This window comes from Balaenoptera acutorostrata, chromosome 8 (assembly GCF_949987535.1).
Source record: "Balaenoptera acutorostrata chromosome 8, mBalAcu1.1, whole genome shotgun sequence".
NCBI classification, from domain to species: domain Eukaryota; kingdom Metazoa; phylum Chordata; class Mammalia; order Artiodactyla; family Balaenopteridae; genus Balaenoptera; species Balaenoptera acutorostrata.
The window spans coordinates 103,161,384-103,180,536 of record NC_080071.1 but is presented as its reverse complement, the minus strand read 5'-3'; the positions used below and the strand labels follow the sequence as shown (position 1 = coordinate 103,180,536).

General features: G+C 58.7%; 1 protein-coding gene across 19 annotated transcripts in view; it reads right to left on the bottom strand.

The window, feature by feature from the left end:
- Window positions 1–19,153, bottom strand: part of BIN1 (bridging integrator 1) — a 57,898-nt gene that overhangs the window by 24,974 nt on the left and 13,771 nt on the right. For all 19 annotated transcript variants that reach the window (XM_057551098.1, XM_057551103.1, XM_057551099.1 and 16 more), the window contains exon 2: window positions 3,583–3,663. In XM_057551098.1, coding sequence (XP_057407081.1) covers window positions 3,583–3,663 — 81 coding nt within the window. The remainder of the gene's footprint in view (window positions 1–3,582; window positions 3,664–19,153) is intronic.

Genomic DNA, 19,153 nt, shown 5'->3' with positions numbered 1-19,153 from the left:
CGAGAAAGGGGTCGCCCGTGGGGTGGGTTGCCATGCTTGCCCAGGCTTCAGGCCCAGGCTTCAGGCCGTACCAGGGCCCCTTGTGCTTCCCAAACAAGGCCACGCTGTGAGCAGGCACGCCGGGTACAGATGTGCAAGGCCCGCCCTGTGCCAACTGCAGCTGGTCCCAGGGTCGACGCCCCCCACCCCGGGGCCCCCAGCCAGCTGCCTCCTCAGGCGGGCGCCCAAGCCAGCTCCGCTCCACACTGGCTCTGAGAAACAACTCTCCGGAGGCTCCTGGGCTCTGACAAACGCCTTGCAGAGCAGCTGGGGGAAGGATAACGTTCTGGAGCCACTGCCCCTCAGCCTGCTCTCCTGGCTCCGGACTTGGCAGTCTAGGAAGGGCACCACAGCCTGGGACCAACGGCAGGTGCAGCTCCATGGGGCGGCCAGCAGGCAGCCCATGTTCCCCCGAACCTCCCTCCGAAGGCTATCCCTGCCTCCCTGACATCAGCCCCCATCTTCCCAGGGAATCCAGGGGGCAGGGAAGTCCTCCTCTGCATGGACCTCTCTGGCTCCAGCTGACTCTTGCCCCCTCTGCAATCAATGCCAGAGGATGTTCAAACGGCAGATAGCCAGCGATGCCCCCTTGGAGCAGAGCCCTGGGTGCATCCTGGGGGATGAGAAGGAATCAGACCTGCCCCACCTCAGTGACAGATAAACAGCAACGATGAGCCCTGGGGTGCAAGGTCCAGGTGGCTCCTAGGAGGAAGAGCTTAGGCCACCTGGAGGACCCAGGATGGCTTCCGGGAGGGCCTGAGCTGGGTCTGAAGCACTCAGGTGGGCGGGAGTGTGAGCGGGCCCTCCAGCGTTTCACAGTGCAGGGACGGGGCGCGGGGGCAGGGACGCCGCAACTAACACTGAGCAGGCCCAGAGGAGCTGTGTCAACTGGGTCCCTGTGAGAGCAGGTGACAGCAAGGCGACCGGCACCCTCTCCTGGGACCCACCCCCATAGGAAGGGGTGGGAGAGTCACTTCCTTGAAGCCCAAACACCCTGCCATCCTGAACTCAACTAGGGCTGGCCCACTAGGCCTGGTGCTCCCAGGTGAAGAGCAGGGTTCCCTGTGCTCAAGCTTCACCTGGCCTTTCCCAAGGCCCCCCGCCCCCTGCCCGAGCCCTGCAGCTCCCTGAATTCACTCCCCTGAGAATAGTGACCCTCACACCTTTGTAAATCCTGAACCCCACCCCCAGGTCCTAGTCATCTCCACACACCAATCAAATCCAGAACTGCCCAGCTGCCCTAACTCCTAAGGGAGGGTTACCCCAAGCCTCAAACGAGACCTCAGATTTGCCCACCCTGCTTCCACCCTTGGCCCCTGAGAAGCCGACCACCCCACCCAGCCTGAGGGCAGAGCACCAGCTCAAATGACCGCCCATGTCCACAGCCAGAGAGCCACCAGCACCGGCTATCTTTAGCCCTGGCCTCACTCCCCAGCCCCTCTGGGCAAAGATCAGTGAGTGACTCCTTGGCCAGAGCCAGGGACCCAGAGGGGACTTCAGAGATCTTGTTCAAACCTCTATTTTGCAAGTGAGAAATCTGAGGCCCAAGGGGCAAGGGCTCACACAGAGCCACACAGCCAGTAGATGTCTCTGTTCTGGGCCTTGAAACATTACTGGCCTGGGGGACAAGCAGCCATGGGGGCTCCCAACCCTGCTCTGGGAAACCCCTCAGTTCAGCTTCTCTGGCAGGTGAGGGTAGACTTGGTCCTGGGCCCTTTCCCAGCATGCACCCCGGCCCTCCCCCAGCAGGCTCCCCGGCCCACTATTTGCTCTACAGCCCTCTCTCCCAGCATGCTCCCAGCCCCCTCCCAGCTGTTCCCTTCCTTCTCCCAGCCTGCTCCCGGCTCTTTCCCAGCATGCACCCCTACCCTCTTTCAGCTGCTCCCCTGCCCTCTCCCAGCTGCTCCCCTGCCCTCTCCCAGCATGCACCCCAGCCCTCCCCCAGCAGGCTCCCCGGCCCACTATTTGCTCCACAGCCCTCTCTCCCAGCATGCTCCCAGCCCCCTCCCAGCTGTTCCCCTTCCCTCTCCCAGCATGCTCTTTGGCCCTCTCCCAGCTGCTCCCTTGCTCTCTCCCAGCTGCACCCCTGCCCTCTCCCAGCATGCACCCCTGCCCTCTCCCAGCATGCTCTTCGACCCTCTCCCAGCTGCTCCCCTGCCCTCTCCCAGCATGCACCCCTGCCCTCTCCCAGCATGCTCTTTGGCCCTCTCCCAGCATGCACCCTTGCCCTCTCCCAGCTGCAACCCTGCCCTCTCCCAGCTGCTCCCCTGCCCTCTCCCAGCATGCACCCCTGCCCTCTCCCAGCATGCTCTTCAGCCCTCTCCCAGCTGCTCCCAGCCCCTGGCCAGTGGACTGTCAGAGTTTTCCAAAGGAGGCCCCTTCCCCCAGAGGTTCCATTCCAGCCGCAGAGGCTTTGGGGGGTACCTTCCGTGCTTTCTGAGGCATCAGATGTGGACAAGGAGTAGGAAGAGGCCTGGGCCCTCCCAGCCCCCAGTCTAGGCCCACCTGGCCCCTTTCCCAGCAGAGCTTAGACCCTGACCTCACTCCCCACAGCCATGCCCATTCCTGTGGCCTCCTCTGGCCCCCATCCCCATCTGTCACTCACTGGGGCTGGTCCGCAGAAGCACGGAGCCGTGGCCCAGCTCTCTCCCCCTGCTTCCTTGGCCCTGCCCAGTGAGGGGAGGCTTGCCAGGGTCATTTCATTCCCCTCTTCTACTACGCTCAGACACAGCCACCAAAGTAGCTTCTTCTAGACTTAGCAGACCTGAGCGGGGAAGGTCTCAGGTACAACCCATCAGGGTATTCAGAGACCTTTGGTCAGGAAGTCCTCCCTGGGATCTAACCACTGCCCCCAGGCTGCCAACATAATTAAGGCCCTCCTGTCACCGGCCCCTGGCCTGTAAAAGGAATTGCTAAGGATGCCCTTCAAGTCCCTTGCAGTTTTTGGAATCAGACAAGTATGGGTCTGAATCCACTCCCAAAGGTGGATGGCCTTGTGCAAATCACCCAACTTCTCTGAGCCTCAACTGCTTCATCTGTGAAAGGGACACAGTGACACCAGCTGCCTTACAGGGTTGCTACAGGCACCCACAAGCCATCTACAAATGGCCGGGCCTGGAGCTTGCCACTCAACCAGGCACGGTCGACACTCAGCCGGTGCCCAAGTCAAAGCCAGTCTGCTCTGCTCCCCCATTAAACCCTGCAGATACCATTCTCCTCACAAGAAGCTTCTAGAGATCCCACTTGCCTTGACATTCAAGGTCTCCCAGAGCCTGGGCACAATCTAATGCCAGCTCCCACCCCAACCTTAAGTGTTACCAAGGACCTAAGGTATACCCCTGCCCCTCCTTCCTCTCCCCCGCCACGGTCCACACCCAGTGCCGGTGCTTCCTCTTCCAAGAAGTCTTCCATGACCTCGCCAGCCCACACTGATCCTCTTCTCAAGTTCCCCTAGCCCACAAATTCAACTCTTGACATTTTCCACCTGGCAGCCACAGTTCCATTTTCACAAGCTCCCTAAGGCCAAGGGCCACCCACACTCACCAGCTGCTTGTTGAAATTCTGGACACACTGTTCAAACTGCTCATCCTTGGTCTCATCCGCCTTCCCCAGCTTCTGGAGGACCTGCCAAGGCAGAGGGAGAAAGAAAGTGTGTTACTCTGTGAAGGGAAGTAGCCAAACCAAGAAGGCCACGTCACCAATACCGCAGACCCCTCCCCACCCCAGCCAGGGTCTGGGAGGCCCATGGCCAATATCACCCAGCCCAGGGCACCGGGACCATCAGAGGTCTTGTGGCTGCTGTGACCCCCAAGCGCAGGACTGAGACCCTCTTCATCCTCTACACAGGGCTCACCCATCAGTCAAGAGGAGGAACTTAGGACAGACTTGCTGTAGTAACCGAAACAGGAGTATGAGGGGTCGGGCGCCCCTCCTAGCTGACCTTACACTGCACCCCTGGGTGCTCCATCCCCACCCTGGCAGCTGAACATGAGGGGGCCAGTAGGGGCAGCGCCACCTCCCCACATGACTCCTTTTCCTGGGCCCAAGGCTCATAAATACCAGAGGGAGGGGCAGGAAAGTGACCACCCCAGGACCAGGAGGGCAGGGAGGGCTGGCTGGGCGTCAGGCTCTCGCCATCCCTAGGAGTCAGCTCCCAATCTGACTAGAGTTTCAGTTGTGACCCATTCTAGCCCATATCTAGACTCCCTCCCACCCCTAGCACTGACACCGGCACACGTGCATTCACACACACAGGCACACAAGGGCACACACACGTGGGCTCACAGCCAGACACTCTACTCCCCAAATCCCAGAGGCAGACTCGCCCCTCTGCGAGTCACAGCTCTCTCCCTTCTCAGCTGTGTCAGCAGAGAGGACATTGAGGACACAGATGGGGAGATGGGTGGGTAAAGGCAGAGAGAGAGAAAGAGAGAGACCCAAGGCCAGGAGAGGGGGAAAGATCTAGAAAAAGAGGGAGCTGGACCAGGAGCCTGAGAGGAAGCCCTGGCCAGAAAGGCTGGCCCACCAGGTTCTCCCGGACTCCCCTCTCCCAGCCCCTGCTCCCTCCAATCCCAGAGTTCTCTATGGGCAGAGAGAGAGAGAGAGAAAATAGAGGAGCAAGGAAGGGTGAGGGCAATGGGAAGACAGCAGAGAAAAACATGAGATGGGGGTACAGAAAGGGGATACTGAGGCAGACAGGAGGTGGGGTGTGCAGGGGGAGAGGGAGGTAAAGACTCCCCTCCACAGGCCTGGGCAGGCAAGCAAAAAGGACAACACTGAGACGGTCGGCAGAGACGGCGGCCAAAACCCAACAAGAATAACAAGTAAGCAGGTGGTAGTGGGTGAGGGTGGCAGGTGGAGGAGACAAACAGGTGGGCCCCTGGCAGGGATGAGTACCAGATGGGGCTGGAATGCCCCAGAACAGAGCCTGGACCCTTCCCACCCCTGACTGACCCTAGGATGGCCTGTGCTGCCCCACTCCCCCCTCCGCCAGCTGCCCAGGAGCCAGGGCGAGGCCAGTCAGCTCTCAGACCCTCTCTCTCATCATGTAATGCATTCGGCCATCTCTTGCCAAACGCCTGCTCTGTGCCCAGCCCTGTTCATCTCTGCTGGGGCAGCAAATCAATCAGACGTGTGTCCAGTCCCAAGAGAGAGGGAGGGACACGAGCCTGCGGGAGCCCAGGATGGATATCCTATCCAGGCCGGGCAATCAAGGAAGACTTCCCGGGGGAAGTGGCAGCTCAGACGGAGGGGAGAGCTTGCAGCAAAGGCGAGGAGGACCAGAAAGATGAGGTCCGTTTACCAGGGAATTTCAAGTCGCTCAAGACGACTAGAGGTCGCAAAGGATGGAGAGGAAAGGTGAGAGTGGCGGGTGCGGGGGCAGCGGCGCACTGGGGAGCAGCCGCCAACAGCTTTGTGCTACAACAGTCAGGACACTCCATGGGCGAAGTGCAGCTGGATGCCAAGGGCTGACACCGAACTGAGAGGAGAAAAGCAAAACCACGAGCAGGAAAACGGGCACTTTGGGACTTCCCTGGCAGTCCCGTGGTTAAGACTCCGTGCTTCCAATGCATGGGGGGTGGGGGGCGCAGGTTCGATCCCCGGTCAGGGAACTAAGATCCCACATGCCGCACAACGTGGCCAAGAAAAGATTTTTAAAAAGAAGAAGAAAGTAAAGGAAAGAAAACGGGCACTTCTCTCAATCCACAGGCTCCTCATTCCCCTGGCAGCCACATGGGGCTGGCCCCATGGGAACAGGGCGGAGCTGCGGGGATGCCCAGCCCACTGGACACTGAGCACAAGTAGGTGACTCAGCCATCAACGCCCACCCCACAGCCCCGCCACCTCCAGAGAGAGGAAGAACCTGCAGGTGGGAAAGAACCTGCAGGAGTCAGCAGGGGCCACTGGAGCGAACCGTCGGGCAGGAGGACTGGGAAGTGAGCCTGTGCACCCCCTGCCTCTCCTTCTCCCTGAGGAGATGCCCTCCATCAGTGGAGTCACCAGTGCCCGCCTGGCTATCAGGGCTCCTGAGAACGCCAAGGCCCCGAAGTACGCACAGACATGCACACCTGGCCCCAGGCATCAAACACAGCTGTGTGCTTCCCCCAGCCAGCGGAAGCCACCAGAGAGAGCTTCAGGCCTCGAGAAGAGGGCAGCCATGGTGAGACTACGCCAGGTGGTGAGAAGAACCCTGAGAAAAGGGACTCTGACCGTCTCTCTCAACCTCAAGTGCCTTGTCGGAAAATAAAAAGGACATTAGCGGGCTTCCCTGGTGGCGCGGTGGTTAAGAATCCACCTGACAATGCAGGGGACACGGGTTCGAGCCCTGGTCCGGGAAGATCCCACATGCCGCTGAGCCACTAAGCCCGCGTGCCACTACTACTGAAGCCCACGTGCCTAGAGCCCGTGCTCCGCAACAAGAGAAGCCACTGCAATGAGAGGCCCGTGCACCGTAACGAAGAGTAGTCCCCGCTCGCCGCAGCTAGAGAAAGCCCATGCGCAGCAATGAAGACCCAACGCAACCAAGTAATTAATTAATTTATTTATTTAATTTAAGAAGGAAAAAAAAAAAGGGCATTAGTGCCCACCTTAAGGCTCATGTCTGTAAAACATCTCTGTACCTGGCCCATAGTAGGTACCCAAGTACAGGGGATCCCCTAAAAGACTTTCAGAACAGTCTTCACACAGTTGATGGCTGGACCTGACACAAACCCACCCTCCCAGCCCAGACAGATGGCATCCCAAGATGCCAGACAGAAGTCACGTGCACACACTCTGTACTTGAACGCACGGGCATGCGTGTGCACACAGCAGACTCCTATTCATCCTCCAAAACCTTGCTCAGGCGACACCTCCTCTGTGAAGCCGCCCCTGCCCTTTCCCTCCTCCACCCCACTCTGTACCACTTAGGGCCTGTACCAACTCTCCGCATTGCCTGAGTGTCTGCCTCTGGCCTTGCCCAAGCCTGCACAGCCTGAGATCGAGGACAGTGTCCAGCCCTCTCTGTGTCCCCAGCTCCATTACAGGGCTGGGCACAGGGTCGACACACAGCACGTTCTCATCTGAGCTGTGAACTTTGAGGTCAGAGTCTTGACCTTGAACAAAAGAGCCCATCTCTCAGTTTCCTGTTATGCAAAATGAGAGGGTTGTGTATGGAAAGTCCTCAGCCTGACACGCAGAGAGCTCGCCATGAAGGTGGCTGTTAGGATCAGGGTTAGATCTGGCATTCACACGAATTTGAGGCCTGGTCTTGGGTAACGTGTGTTGGCTCCAGTGGGTCCCAGCCCTGCAAAGTCAGTGTGGAAGGCGGTGACCAGCACGGCTCCGTGTGGCCTCAGGCTAACGGCTTAACTCGCTACACCTCAGTGCCTGCCTCTGACACGGGAGTCACTGTACCCACGGCACCGGCGAGGCTCAGGGCATCGCCCAGCGAGTGTGTGCTGGCCTTGGCCTTGTTTATTGCTCACTGTACCCATCCCACTTTACAGACAAGGGGAGGAGAGCACACAGCCTGGGTCCTCGTCCTCAGGGGGAGCTCCCAGTGCGGCTACTGGGGGAAAAGCAAGCTGGGCACCACCTGCCCCAGGACAGGGACCAGGACAAAATTTGGTGCAGCAAAGTTCCACAGCACCGATGGCTACCTGTGTGCCACCCTCCATAGCTAGGGCTCCTGCCACGCCCCAGACACTGGGGAAGAGGCCTTTCTGACCAGCCTCTGGGGTGCCCAGACCGCACCCGATCACCCTGCCACCTAAGAGCCGCTGGACCATGCCCGATCTGTCCCCACCCCCACAGAGGCCCCAGGGTGGCTCTGTCCAGCCCTCACCTGGGACACACACAAGCTCAGAGCCCTCTCCTCGCCGAGAGGGGAGCCCCAGCCATGGGCCCTGGGGACAGAGATGCTCCACCCGTTCAACGTCCGGGTAGCAGGCCACGCTACGCTCAGACAACCACTGCGGGCAGCAGGGGGGCTCTGGGTGTCAGGAGGTGCAGGGCCACAGGGGCTCAGGGGATACAGGACCACTGGGCCGGGTCTGGAGAATGAGCCAGGTGAGCAGGGGGCTGGCGGCTGCCCCCTGTCCAGGGCTACGGGGTGGCTCGGGGAGCCCCAGACTCGCCTGTGTCACACCCATCGCACACTCGTCACGCATGTCTCCCTTGTAATAAGCAAAGGGGAGCCTTTTCGACAGTGCGACAGACGACACCAAGGTCGCAGTTGCTCAGCCCAAGCCCAGTGGTCCAGGAAGCCATATCGGTGCCACCCCATCTGCTCTCACCACATCCTCAGTGCAGCTAGATAGCAGAGGGCGTGGAGAGCTTCGGAAGGCCCAACCCCGGGCAGGGCAGAAAGAGGGGAGCTGGTGGCAGAACGAACCTCCCCGACAGCGTCCATGGGTCAGCCTGTCCGGGCTGGGCTGTGACCCAGGGCCAGTGGTCCCTCCCTGGGTGGGGCAAGAGGCTCACAGGACACGGCTGAGTGCCTCTAAGTACCAGGGCTCAGCGACAGCTTCCTGTGGCCGGGGTGCTGCAGGGGATGGGGGTGCCCCTTCCCCAGCCTCTCTCACGGCCCAGAGGTCTCGTCCGGGCCATCTTGCCAGGCCCCCTCCTCTCCTCCTGGATGGCCAGTGGCCCCAGGGGACAGGCCAGCTGCGCCACACACCCGGCCACCAAACCCAGAAGAACAGAAAGGGCCCCCGGGGCCAGTCTCGTTCGAACTAGGGACCAATTATCGCTCCCTGCCCACCGAGCACAGCACTTTACAGACACCACGCGCCCCCTCCTCACAGGTAAGCGTCCTTGGCTCCACGTGACAGATGGCAGGCAAATCAGGACACACAGCCTAGGGCCTCACAGTCAGGAGTGAGCCCAGGGCTGCTCCCAAGCTCCAGACCGGAGGAGGGGCACCCAGCAGACCTGGCCCCGGCAAGCCACCCCAGCCCAGCCAACACAGGGCGGGGAACAAGCGTGCAGGCACTCACCCCTCGGCTGACCCCAGGGGCCCCACTTGGACCCCTCCCTCCTCCCAGAGCCTGGCCCGCCCCCTGCATGTGTGGGACACACGCCCACATCTGAACATGTAGCATAGGGCTGGCGAGAAAAGCCCAGCCCAGGGGCCCAGGACGGAAGCCCTGGTCCCCAGGCTCTGGACCAGGCTAGAAAAGCCCTTCTAGAGACCAGCAGAGATGGAGACCTCCTCCCACCTCCCCCAGCACCCGGAGCCCTCAGGCTCACACACACAGAGGGGCGTTCAGCTCCCCCGGGCACCCACCACCCAGCCGCTGAGACCCCAGCGGGCCTTCACCTTCCTCATCATCTCCTCCGGCACCTCCACGGCCCCGGCCTCGATTGAGGTTGGTCACGGAATGAGCTGCGCCCGGGGGGCTGGGCGTCACCACTGCACTTCCTCCTCCGGGCAGGGCCTGCGGTCAGGGGACCACAGCGACAGGATGTACGTCCTTGCAGCCTCACAGAGGCTCCCGGGCAGGCAGGGGCACACAGACAGACAGGCAGATGGGCAGGTGGAAGGCCAGGCTTTCCCAGGGGTCACACAGCAGGGACCCATTCGGATGGAGACAAGCCAAGAGGCAAAAACGAAGAGGTGGCCATCAGAATCGGGCCAAAGGCCACCTGGTGGCTGGAGCTGCCCCCTCCCAGGATATTCTGCCCCAGCTTTCCACAGCCTCAGGGTCTCTGGCTCATTCCCCGACACCCTGGGGTGACCCCGACTCCTGCCGGCCTGCTCCATCCTCTGTCCCAAACCGCGGGATGGGCCGGCTTCATGGTCCTCGAGCCCGGATGCTGCCCGGGCCCCCCTGGCCCCCTGCGATGGGCGCCTGTCCCCACACTCCTCCCAACCCTCTAGTAACCTAGGAGCCAGGTGGGCAGGGCCTCAGCAGAGCAAGGAGGGAGGGGGGAGAGGTAAGCCCCAGCCCACCAGGCACGGCCACATTGCATAGACCCCCTCCTGACTTCTAGTTTGAAATATAAACCACTTAAACGGCAAAACAAGTTGAAAGAAGAGTACAACAGACTGCCATCTGCCCTTCCCCCAACTCACCAATTGTTACCACAGGCCACAATTTTTCTCTCTCTCTATTGAAACAGTTTAGTTCGTTTGTTTGTATGTTAGCCCAACCACTGGAAAGTAGGCTGCAAACATCACGACCCTGTACCCTCAGTCCTTCACCCCTAAGGACGTCGGCACATTTCCAAGAATAAGAATGTTCTCCTAAATCCCCATGGTACCATGGCATCCCCGATGTTAACTCTTTACTTATTACTATTACCCAATATACGTCCATATACAAACATGCCTAGTTGTCCCCCAAATCTCCCTTAGGTCTGGGTTATTTGTTTTTTGATCTGGGATCCAAACACAGTTCATAGTTCACACATTGCTTTTTTTTTTTAATTGAAGTATAGTTGATTTACAGTGTTGTGTTAATTTCTGCCCTACAGCAAAGTGATTCAGTTATACATATGTATATTTTTTCATATTCTTTTCCATTATGGTTTATCGCAGATGATTGAATATAGTTTCCCTGTGCTATACAGTAGGACCTTGTTTATCCCTCCTTTATATAACAGTTTGCATCTGCTAATCCCAAACTCCCAATCCATCCCTCCCCCTCTCCACCCTGGCAACCACAAGTCTGTTCTCTGTGTCTGTGAGTCTGTTTCTGTTTCGTAGATATGCTCATTTGTGTCATATTTAGATTCCACATATAAGTGATATCTCTTTCTGACTTCCTTCACTTAGTACACACTTTGCTTTTTATTGTCATGTCTCCTGTCTCCTTTAGTCTAAAATATTCCCCCACGTACGTATTCACTGTACATATTTGTTTCTCTTTCATGATATTGACATTTTTTTTATTGGCGTACAGTTGATTTACAATGTTGTGTTAGTTTCAGGTGTACCGCAAAGTGATTCAGTTATATATATATATATATCTATTCTTCTTCAGATCATTTTCCCTTATAGGTTATTACAAAATACTGAGTATGGTTCCCTGTGCCACACATTTTTTTAAGAGTACAAACCAGTCCCAGGGAGCATGCCCTACACCCCAGATTCATCTGCTCATTTCCTCATGATTAAGTCCAGGTTAAACATTGTTTTGGCAAGCATACTACAGAGGTAACGTGCCCTTCAACAGCATCACCTCAGGATGCCCCCCGCTTCCGGTGCTGAGCTTGACCACTTGGTCGGGCAGCGTTTGCCAGACCTCTGCTGTAGAGATGACTTGTCTCTAGATAATTAACTAGTCATGACTTGTCTCTAGATAATTAACTAGTCATCTGAAAGGCGATACATCGCCACTGTGTGACGGTCCACGGCCAATAACTTTTTACCCGACGCCTTTATATCCATTTAATACTTTACTACTCAAAGTGGGGTCCCCGGACCAGCCGCATCACAGCCCTTTGGGAGCCTGGCAGAAATACAGAATTTCAGGCTCCACCCCAGACCTGCTGGATTTGACGATGCATTTTAACAAGTCCCCTAGTGCTCTGTGTGCACATTAAAGTCTGAGAAGCTCTGTGCCTCTCATCTTTGCCTGAACCAACAACTGTTATCGCGGGCTTCTATCACCTCCTCTATATTACCTGGCGTGCTATAAAGAAGTCCTTCCCCTGGTCGTGCTTTTATGGGGATATTGTTATGGACTCTTGCCTCCGTTTTGCATTCAGTGTGCTATAGTCTATTACCATCATTATTCTTTTTGATGCTCAAACTGTCCTAAATTCGGCCAGTGGGAGCCTGTGGACACGCCTCCACTAGCCTTTGAGCACTTCCTTGCTTCCTGACACTAGAGATGCTCCAGGCCCAGCGGGTCCCTGCCCCGGCCCTAGAATCAGCCATTCCTCCAAGAAGCCCAGGTTCCCTTTAGGGGGGAGGTGTGCTCACTGCTCCTGGATGTCCTGTTCCTAGGTCTTTCTTTTCATCTTTATGCCAGGCTTAGAGCTACGTATTCTCACCGCCACTTTAGAGATGAGAAAAGGAAGGAATTTGGCCGCAGGGCAGAGAAGGAGCACAGCCAGGACTCCGTGGCCGAGCAAGTGTGGCCCAGGTCTCGTCTGCTGTGGAAAGTGAGCTAGACTCAAGGCCCTGCAGCTGCCCACTGGGTCCGTGCCTGCCGAGGCCGAGGCCACACCACCCGGTGACTGAGCCCTGGGGATGCAGAGGCGATGGGCTCCTCCGACAGTCGACCCTAGCCCAGGGATGCCCTGCTGGCCTGGCTGAACCCTTCTTGGCACTGTGCGGCCGTCTGGGCCCCTTGGGCCTCTTCTTCCAGTGGGCCTTGGCACCCCCATTTCATGAATGAGAGTGAGACAGCCTGGGGCCTGGGACCCTTTGCTGCAATGCTTGCACCTGGACACACCTCTCCACGAGCAACAAAATATGAAGAAACTATAAGGGACTAAAAATAACTGCGAGCATGCACAATTGGGGCAAAATTCTGGACAAAAGATACAAAGAGACCAAAAATCCCAGCTGCCACTTTTGAAGAGCCCGGAGCAAAAGCAGGGTCCTGCGCATGCCCCCTGCACTCAGCACCACCAGGCGGGTGGGCAGACCACCTCAGCCACCCCTCCCGCCGACCCCTGGACACACCCCTACCCTCACCCCATATAAGGAACCAGCTCGCCCCTCACTCGGGGAGCAAGCGAGCAAGGGAACCTGTTGTGTGTTCTCGCTCCCCACCTGCTGCAGCAGGGGCCCCAGTAAAGCCTCGCCTGAATTTCTTGTCTGGTCTCTTGACAATTTCTATTGATTGAGGAAGGCCAAGAACCCCGGCCGGTATCAAGGAGACTGTGGGCCGGCCAGGACTGGACCCAGGGCTCCTGATTCCTGGGTCCTTTTCCCCGCTGCCGCTCCTGGGCTGCGGCCCCCGCGCCCGGCTGGCTGGTGACTATTCTCCCGCCGAGGGCCCGTGAACTCACTCACGCAGACGCATCCGGCGCCTCTGCCTCCAGAACCACGGCGCTCACGCCCAAGGCCGGCGATCTGCTGGCCAGTGTGACACGGCTACAGCCCCAGAGCGGCCGCTGCACCCTGGCGTCGGGTGGGCACTGGGCAGAGAGCGGCTAGAATGAGGGGTCTGGCCTCCCTGGCCTGGCTGTGGCCGGCCGTGGTGGGGAGCAGCTCAGGCTCCTGCCTGGGAGCAGAGCCCAGGGCCCGGAAAGCCAGTCCAGAACGCAGGGCTTCCAGAACGCATGGCAAGGGGCCCTCCAACAGCACTCCTCAGCCCTCCTGCGGTGCCGGGCTGGCCACACATCAGGCTCAGCCTGACGACTTCCCCAAAGGGAGATGACTTTTTAAGAAAGATAAATGTTAACACGCCGGCCTTGGGCAAGAGCCAGGAACAGCATTCCAACCCCAGCAGGCAAGAATGCCCCCCAACACAGGCCCGTGTGCACACTCGCGTGTCTGCGTGCTGGTGCTCGCCCACGTGTCTGCACACAGCCCCACACACGCTCCCTGACACGGCTCCTGCCCCGGCCCTTCAGTCGCCTCCGGACACAGCAGGAAGGTGGCAGGAACCGCACGGAGGCCACAGAGCCATGCAAGAAGCAGAGCGGAGGCCAGGAGACAGTGTGAAAGAAGAATCCGGAATGCAGAAGGGAGCTGGGGAGAAAACCAGAGAAAGGGAAAGCAACAGTCTCCCAGGGGGTGCAAACCAGGCTCCAGGCCCGGGAAGGGCCACCTCTGGGCCGGCGGGTCTCAGGCAGGAGAGGGGGTCCCAACTCCAGCTCCCTCTCCCCAGCCCAGCACACACGCAGGGCTGCCCCCAAGAGACAGCCCCCTTCCCTGGTTCCTCTGCACCCCCATCCTTGCTCGGCACCTCCGTCTCCCCAGGCTGGCTGGAGGAGGTGACAGGAGAGGCTGCCACCTGCCTTCCTTTCAGGGGAAGTCTGTGAGCTCAGCTCACACTCCGGGGGGGTACCCCTCACCATGGGATGTCATCTCTCAGCCATGCACCCGCCCAGCCAAGCTCCCCATGGACTGCATCTGCCCCTCCTTCGAAGCTCCACAGACATCATAGTGCAAGGCATGACCCCAGGGAGCCCGGGCCAAGGACCCACCTTCAGGGGGGGCCCCCCACCCCCCCACCCCTGACACTGCCTTACAGGTGGACTCATACCACCAGGACATCCCAAGGTGTGACTGTTGGTCTCATGTTACAGATGAAGAAACAGGCTCAGAGAGGTCACTCAGCTAATGAGTGGCAGAGCCAGGACCCCGAACCTGATGGATTTCAAAACCCAAACCCAACTTGTGATTCTTTTTTTTTTTTTTTTTCCTTTCGGGCGCACCGCTGGGCTGGCAGGATCTTAGTTCCCCAACCAGTGATTGAACCCCGGGGCCCTCAGGGCAGTGAAAGCTCGGAGTCCTAACCACTGGACCGCCAGGGAAATCCCTCAACTTGTGATCCTTAAACAGGGATACAGAGCCGCCTGGGGGTAACAGGAAGCGTGTCTGTTTACTGCAAAAGATTCCTGCTCCACCTTGCTGCGTTCCAAAGATTTAACTGGTAAAGAAACCACTTTTGTGACATAAGCGGCACAGATTGTGTATTAGAATGCAAAGTTTGCAAACATTTTTGCAATGAAATACAAAACTAAAAAACATTTCCAGGTTCCCCTCCCAACCCTCCCTGAAGCTCCAGGGCCTCACCCCACTTGGTGATCTATTTTTTTTCACAAGCCCTCCTGTTCTGGAAGTCACTATCCCCTGACACCAGTCCACAGAGACTCAACATCCTTTCCTGTGGGCCCTGGTAAGAACGGCTGACCGACTAAGGAAGCCAACGGGCCTTTCTTGGGAAACTGTCACTCTAAAATTATCTCCTTCCTCTTTTAGTGATTCTTCCTTTCCTTTAGAAATACTGGCGAGAGTGAAAAGTGATGTTTGGTTTTCTTTTTTTACGTCCTTAACTGGTACACAAACACTTGGCCGCCATGTATGTCAGACCCACAACAGCGCCTTGAAATACGACAGTCTGATCGAAACCAGCTTACTTACTTACTCCCAGGTAAGGAGTTTCCAGATGATTCCAGCCAAGAAACCCTGCCCTCCTCTCCTTTCTCCCCTCCCCTCCCAGGAAGCCTGAAATTCCAGCCTGTTCAGCAGATAAGCCAGTGGCCAGAAGCCAGAGCAGGGCCACCCAGACCCCCGAGGAGGCTAGGGTGGGCTGCGGTGGGTGGAGGAGGCTGGAACAGCCCAGAACAGAGCACCGGGGAGCAGAGGCAGCAGGGGCCGAAGCTGGGATGGGGAAGGGGTTGGGGGGTGCTGGGAGGGGCTGGGCTGGGCCGGTGCTGGGGAGGCAGCCACAGATCAGAAGCAGCTGCTAATCCAAAGGCATCCTGAGACCCTCCAAGCATTCGCTAAATCCCATGAGAGGGAGGTATTCAGATGAGGAAAGTTGAGGCCTGGGACTTCCCTGGCGGTCCAGTGGTTAGGGCTCCAATGCAGGGGGCCTGGGTTCCATCCCTGGTCGGGGAACTAAGATCCCTCACGCCAAGCGGCGTGGTCAAAAAAAAAAAAAAAAAAAGAAAGGTATTATACATAACTATCAGGCAATAATATAAAAATATGTTGTAGAAAGAAAAAAAAAACAAAAAACACAAAAACTTGAGGCCTAATGCCTCTGGTCTCAGGGCTAAGTAAACAGGAGCTGGAATCTGAACCTGGCCATTGGTTCCCAAACAAAATGGCTCTAAAGGAGCCCCTTTCCATATGGGAGGAATTGGGAGGGGGTCAGCCCACATGGGGTGCCCTGGAGCCCCAAGGGGGCACAGGAGGGGGCCCAGGCTTGGTCGTGACTGGCTCCCCTCCCCTCAGGAACCACCCGCCAGTCTGAGCCCATTCCTGGGTGTCCACAGAACCAGAACCAGAAGCAAGCCTCCATGTGGGTAGGAGGGCTTCTGGAAGGGCCAGGACCACCCAGAAGGGAAGGCCACTCCCTTCCACAATCAAGCATCACCCAACTGTCCAGACCTCCCCCTCTAGCCCTCACCCCACCCAGCCCCCCCTCCAGTGGAAGAAAGGGACTTTTCACCAGCTTCTCGGGGTGGGCCCAAGTTGCTCCCTCCTCAGGGACCCCCACGTGTTTTTGGCCCTCACAGCTCGGATGCAATGGAGGAGTCACCGCCCCTGGACTCGGGGATTTGGCCCCTGGGTTGTATGGGCTGGGACTGGAGCTGAGGCTTGGCTCATCTGGGATGCCCTCCCCCAGCCTGGAAGGCTGTGTTCTACAGGGAGCAGAGCAAGGCCCCCCGCCCTAGAAGGGCCGGTGCTCCAAGGGGGAAGCATGTCCAGTGGCGATGGAAGTCTCTGAACAAACACACAGCAGGGCACGGAGAGGGCGGGGCTCAGGGACGTGACCTCTGTGACCTGATGAAGGAGCGAGACCACACCAGGCAGAGGGCACAGCAAGTGCAAAGGCCCTGGGGTGGGAAGAGCAGGCCAGAGTGTGAAAGAGGGCAAGAGGGCAGGCGTAGGAGGAAGATGCCCTGCAACACAGGTGCCGAGCCCTTCACATGGAAGGAAGTACTATTATTATCCCCACTTTGCAGATGTGGAAACTGAGGCACTGCCTTAAAAACTCCCCAGGGTCACACAGCCAGCCAGCAGAGTGCTTAGGATCCAAACCCCGAGCCTGGCTCCAGAGGCTAGACACTCCAACCACTGCACAAACTGCCTTGGCAGCCAGGGCCCGGCCACAGGGCTTTGAAACTCCAGCGGGGAGCAGGAGGCTCTGGAGAGCTGTGATCTGACCCACAGTTTTAAAAACCCCAGGCTGCTGTGTGGGAACAGACTGCAGAGCAGGTTGGAGCAGGGAGCCCACCTCGGTGACTACAGTGACCCAGGTGAGAGGCAGTGATGGTTTAGGGCCAAGACAGGAAATGGCGAGAAGTGGTCAAGGATGGGGTGACAGGGAGAAACCTGAGGGGGAAGCCAGGTTTGAGCAACAAGAGGGAAGGAGCTTGAATCACCCGAGGTGGGGACACCTGGGGGTCACAGTGAGTCTGAGGTCCCCAGGGGTGTCGGGAAGGCAGGTAGGGACAGCCAGGACCCCTGGTGCAGCCAGGACAGGCCCCATCCTTGGGTTCCCGTTGCTCCCCCTCCCCACCCACCTGCCCCCTCAGTGGCTCCCACCCCTGGCCAACAGCTCAGGGTGGTGACCAGCTCCGTGTCTGGTCTGGACAGCAGCTGAGAGAAGGGAAGGGAAGGAGGAGCGCTTCCGGCTCTGGACGCCTTCTGATGGGGGAAAGCCAGGGGGCCAGGGCTCACCTTCCTGAGCCCTGAGCCCCATCAGCAAACCCAGCCAAGACCTCAAGGGGGTATAAGGATGAAGTGGGGCTGTGTAGCTGAGAGGGCCCAGCACAGAGCAGTGGCTGGCTTCCCCCTGTCCCTTTACCCCTGTGTTGACCTGGGATTCCTCCCACCCAAGCCAGAAAGCTCTAGCAGCCGCTCCCACCTCGTTCCCTCACCTCCGCCCCACCCCGGCCCACACGTCCCTTTCCTGAGCCTGGTGCCTGGCGCCCCAAGCACCTGCTCCCCGTGACTCACTCGGGCTTACACACAGCATTGCGCAGCCGCCAGCCCACCTCCCGCTCTGGTCCCACCTCCCTCAGCAGCCTCCTCCCCCTGGCTCTGCAGGGACCCAGCCAGCCCCACCACCATGACCCTGACCCCTGGTAAAAGGGTAAACTGGTAAAGGCCCCCTGGAGCCCAAACAGCGGCTCAAAGTACTGGCCTCTGACGACCCACAAGCAGCCCCGATGGGCCTTGCTATCTGACATCCCAGCGCTGGGCCCAGGATGCCGCCCACTCTACAGACGGGTCAGGGAGGGCTCCCAGCCACAAGGTCACCCGCCGGCCACTTGCATCCGTGCTGGGTGGGGCCAGCGGAGGACGCGCACAGCCCCGCCCTGCGTCCAGCCCTCCACACCACCTGTTCAGAGACGTCAGCACCACCCGCCCCCAGCCACCGCCGGCCCACCTGTCCCCTCCATGCGAGTGTGGGTGCTATTCTCAGCCCCAGGCGCCACAACGCCGGCCATCAGCAGAGGGGTGGAATCTGCCCCTCCAGCCCAGCCCCCTCCCACCAGCCCCTCATCAGCTGCTTGCTGGGCTCCGTGGGGGAACAGCCTGTGTGGAGAAGCAGCAAAGCGTGAGCCCAGCCCCCAACTCAGCAGAGCACAGACCCAGAGCCAGGCCAGGGGAGGTGAAGGTCTCGCCTCCACCCACCTGCCTGGGCCAAGCAAAGGTCTGACCGGGGCAGAACCACGGCCACCTCCACGATATTCATCAGGAAACCACTTCCCTACTGACGCCAGGCCAAGCCGGCCTTTCACATCACCTCCTCCAGGCAGCCTTCCCTGACCCCCACCCCAGGCACAAGGCCTCACTTATTCCCCTGAATGCCCTCAGCCCTTTGCCTATGTCTGTTTGGCCTAAATGTGTAACCAGGCTATTCATTCATTTTACCACTCAGAATCCTCCATGGCCACATCTGTGAACCTGTAACTATTAAAAGAGTACCTAAAGGACATAAGACATGTGGTATTTTTTCCAACATGTTAGTGCTTTTATTTTGATTATTGTTGTTATTTTTGTCACTCAAAGGAGTTGATGCCCAGAGTCAGCTTTAAATAGCTCCACCCAGGCCTGCCAAGTGCAGACACACGCCCTGCCCACGACACAGCACGGGGGAGGGCCGGCCCCCTCCCCCCTCCCCCCACCTCTCCCCACCCCGGCCCTGTGGTCCCTCCCAGGCCCTCGGCTGCCCGGGAGCTGTCCTAAGGGCTCCCCTAACTCAGCCCTGGCCTGATTCCAAGTTGCCACTACCTGTGAGGACACCCCACTTTGCAGATGCAGAATCAAAGGCTGGGGACTGGGCTTCCCTGGTGGCGCAGTGGTTGAGAATCTACCTGCCGATACAGGGGACGCGGGTTTGAGCCCTGGTCTGGGAAGATCCCACATGCCGCGGGGCAGCTGGGTGCGTGAGCCACAATGACTGAGCCTGCGCGTCTGGAGCCTGTGCTCCGCAACAAGAGAGGCCGCGATGGTGAGAGGCCCGCGCACCGCGATGAGGAGTGG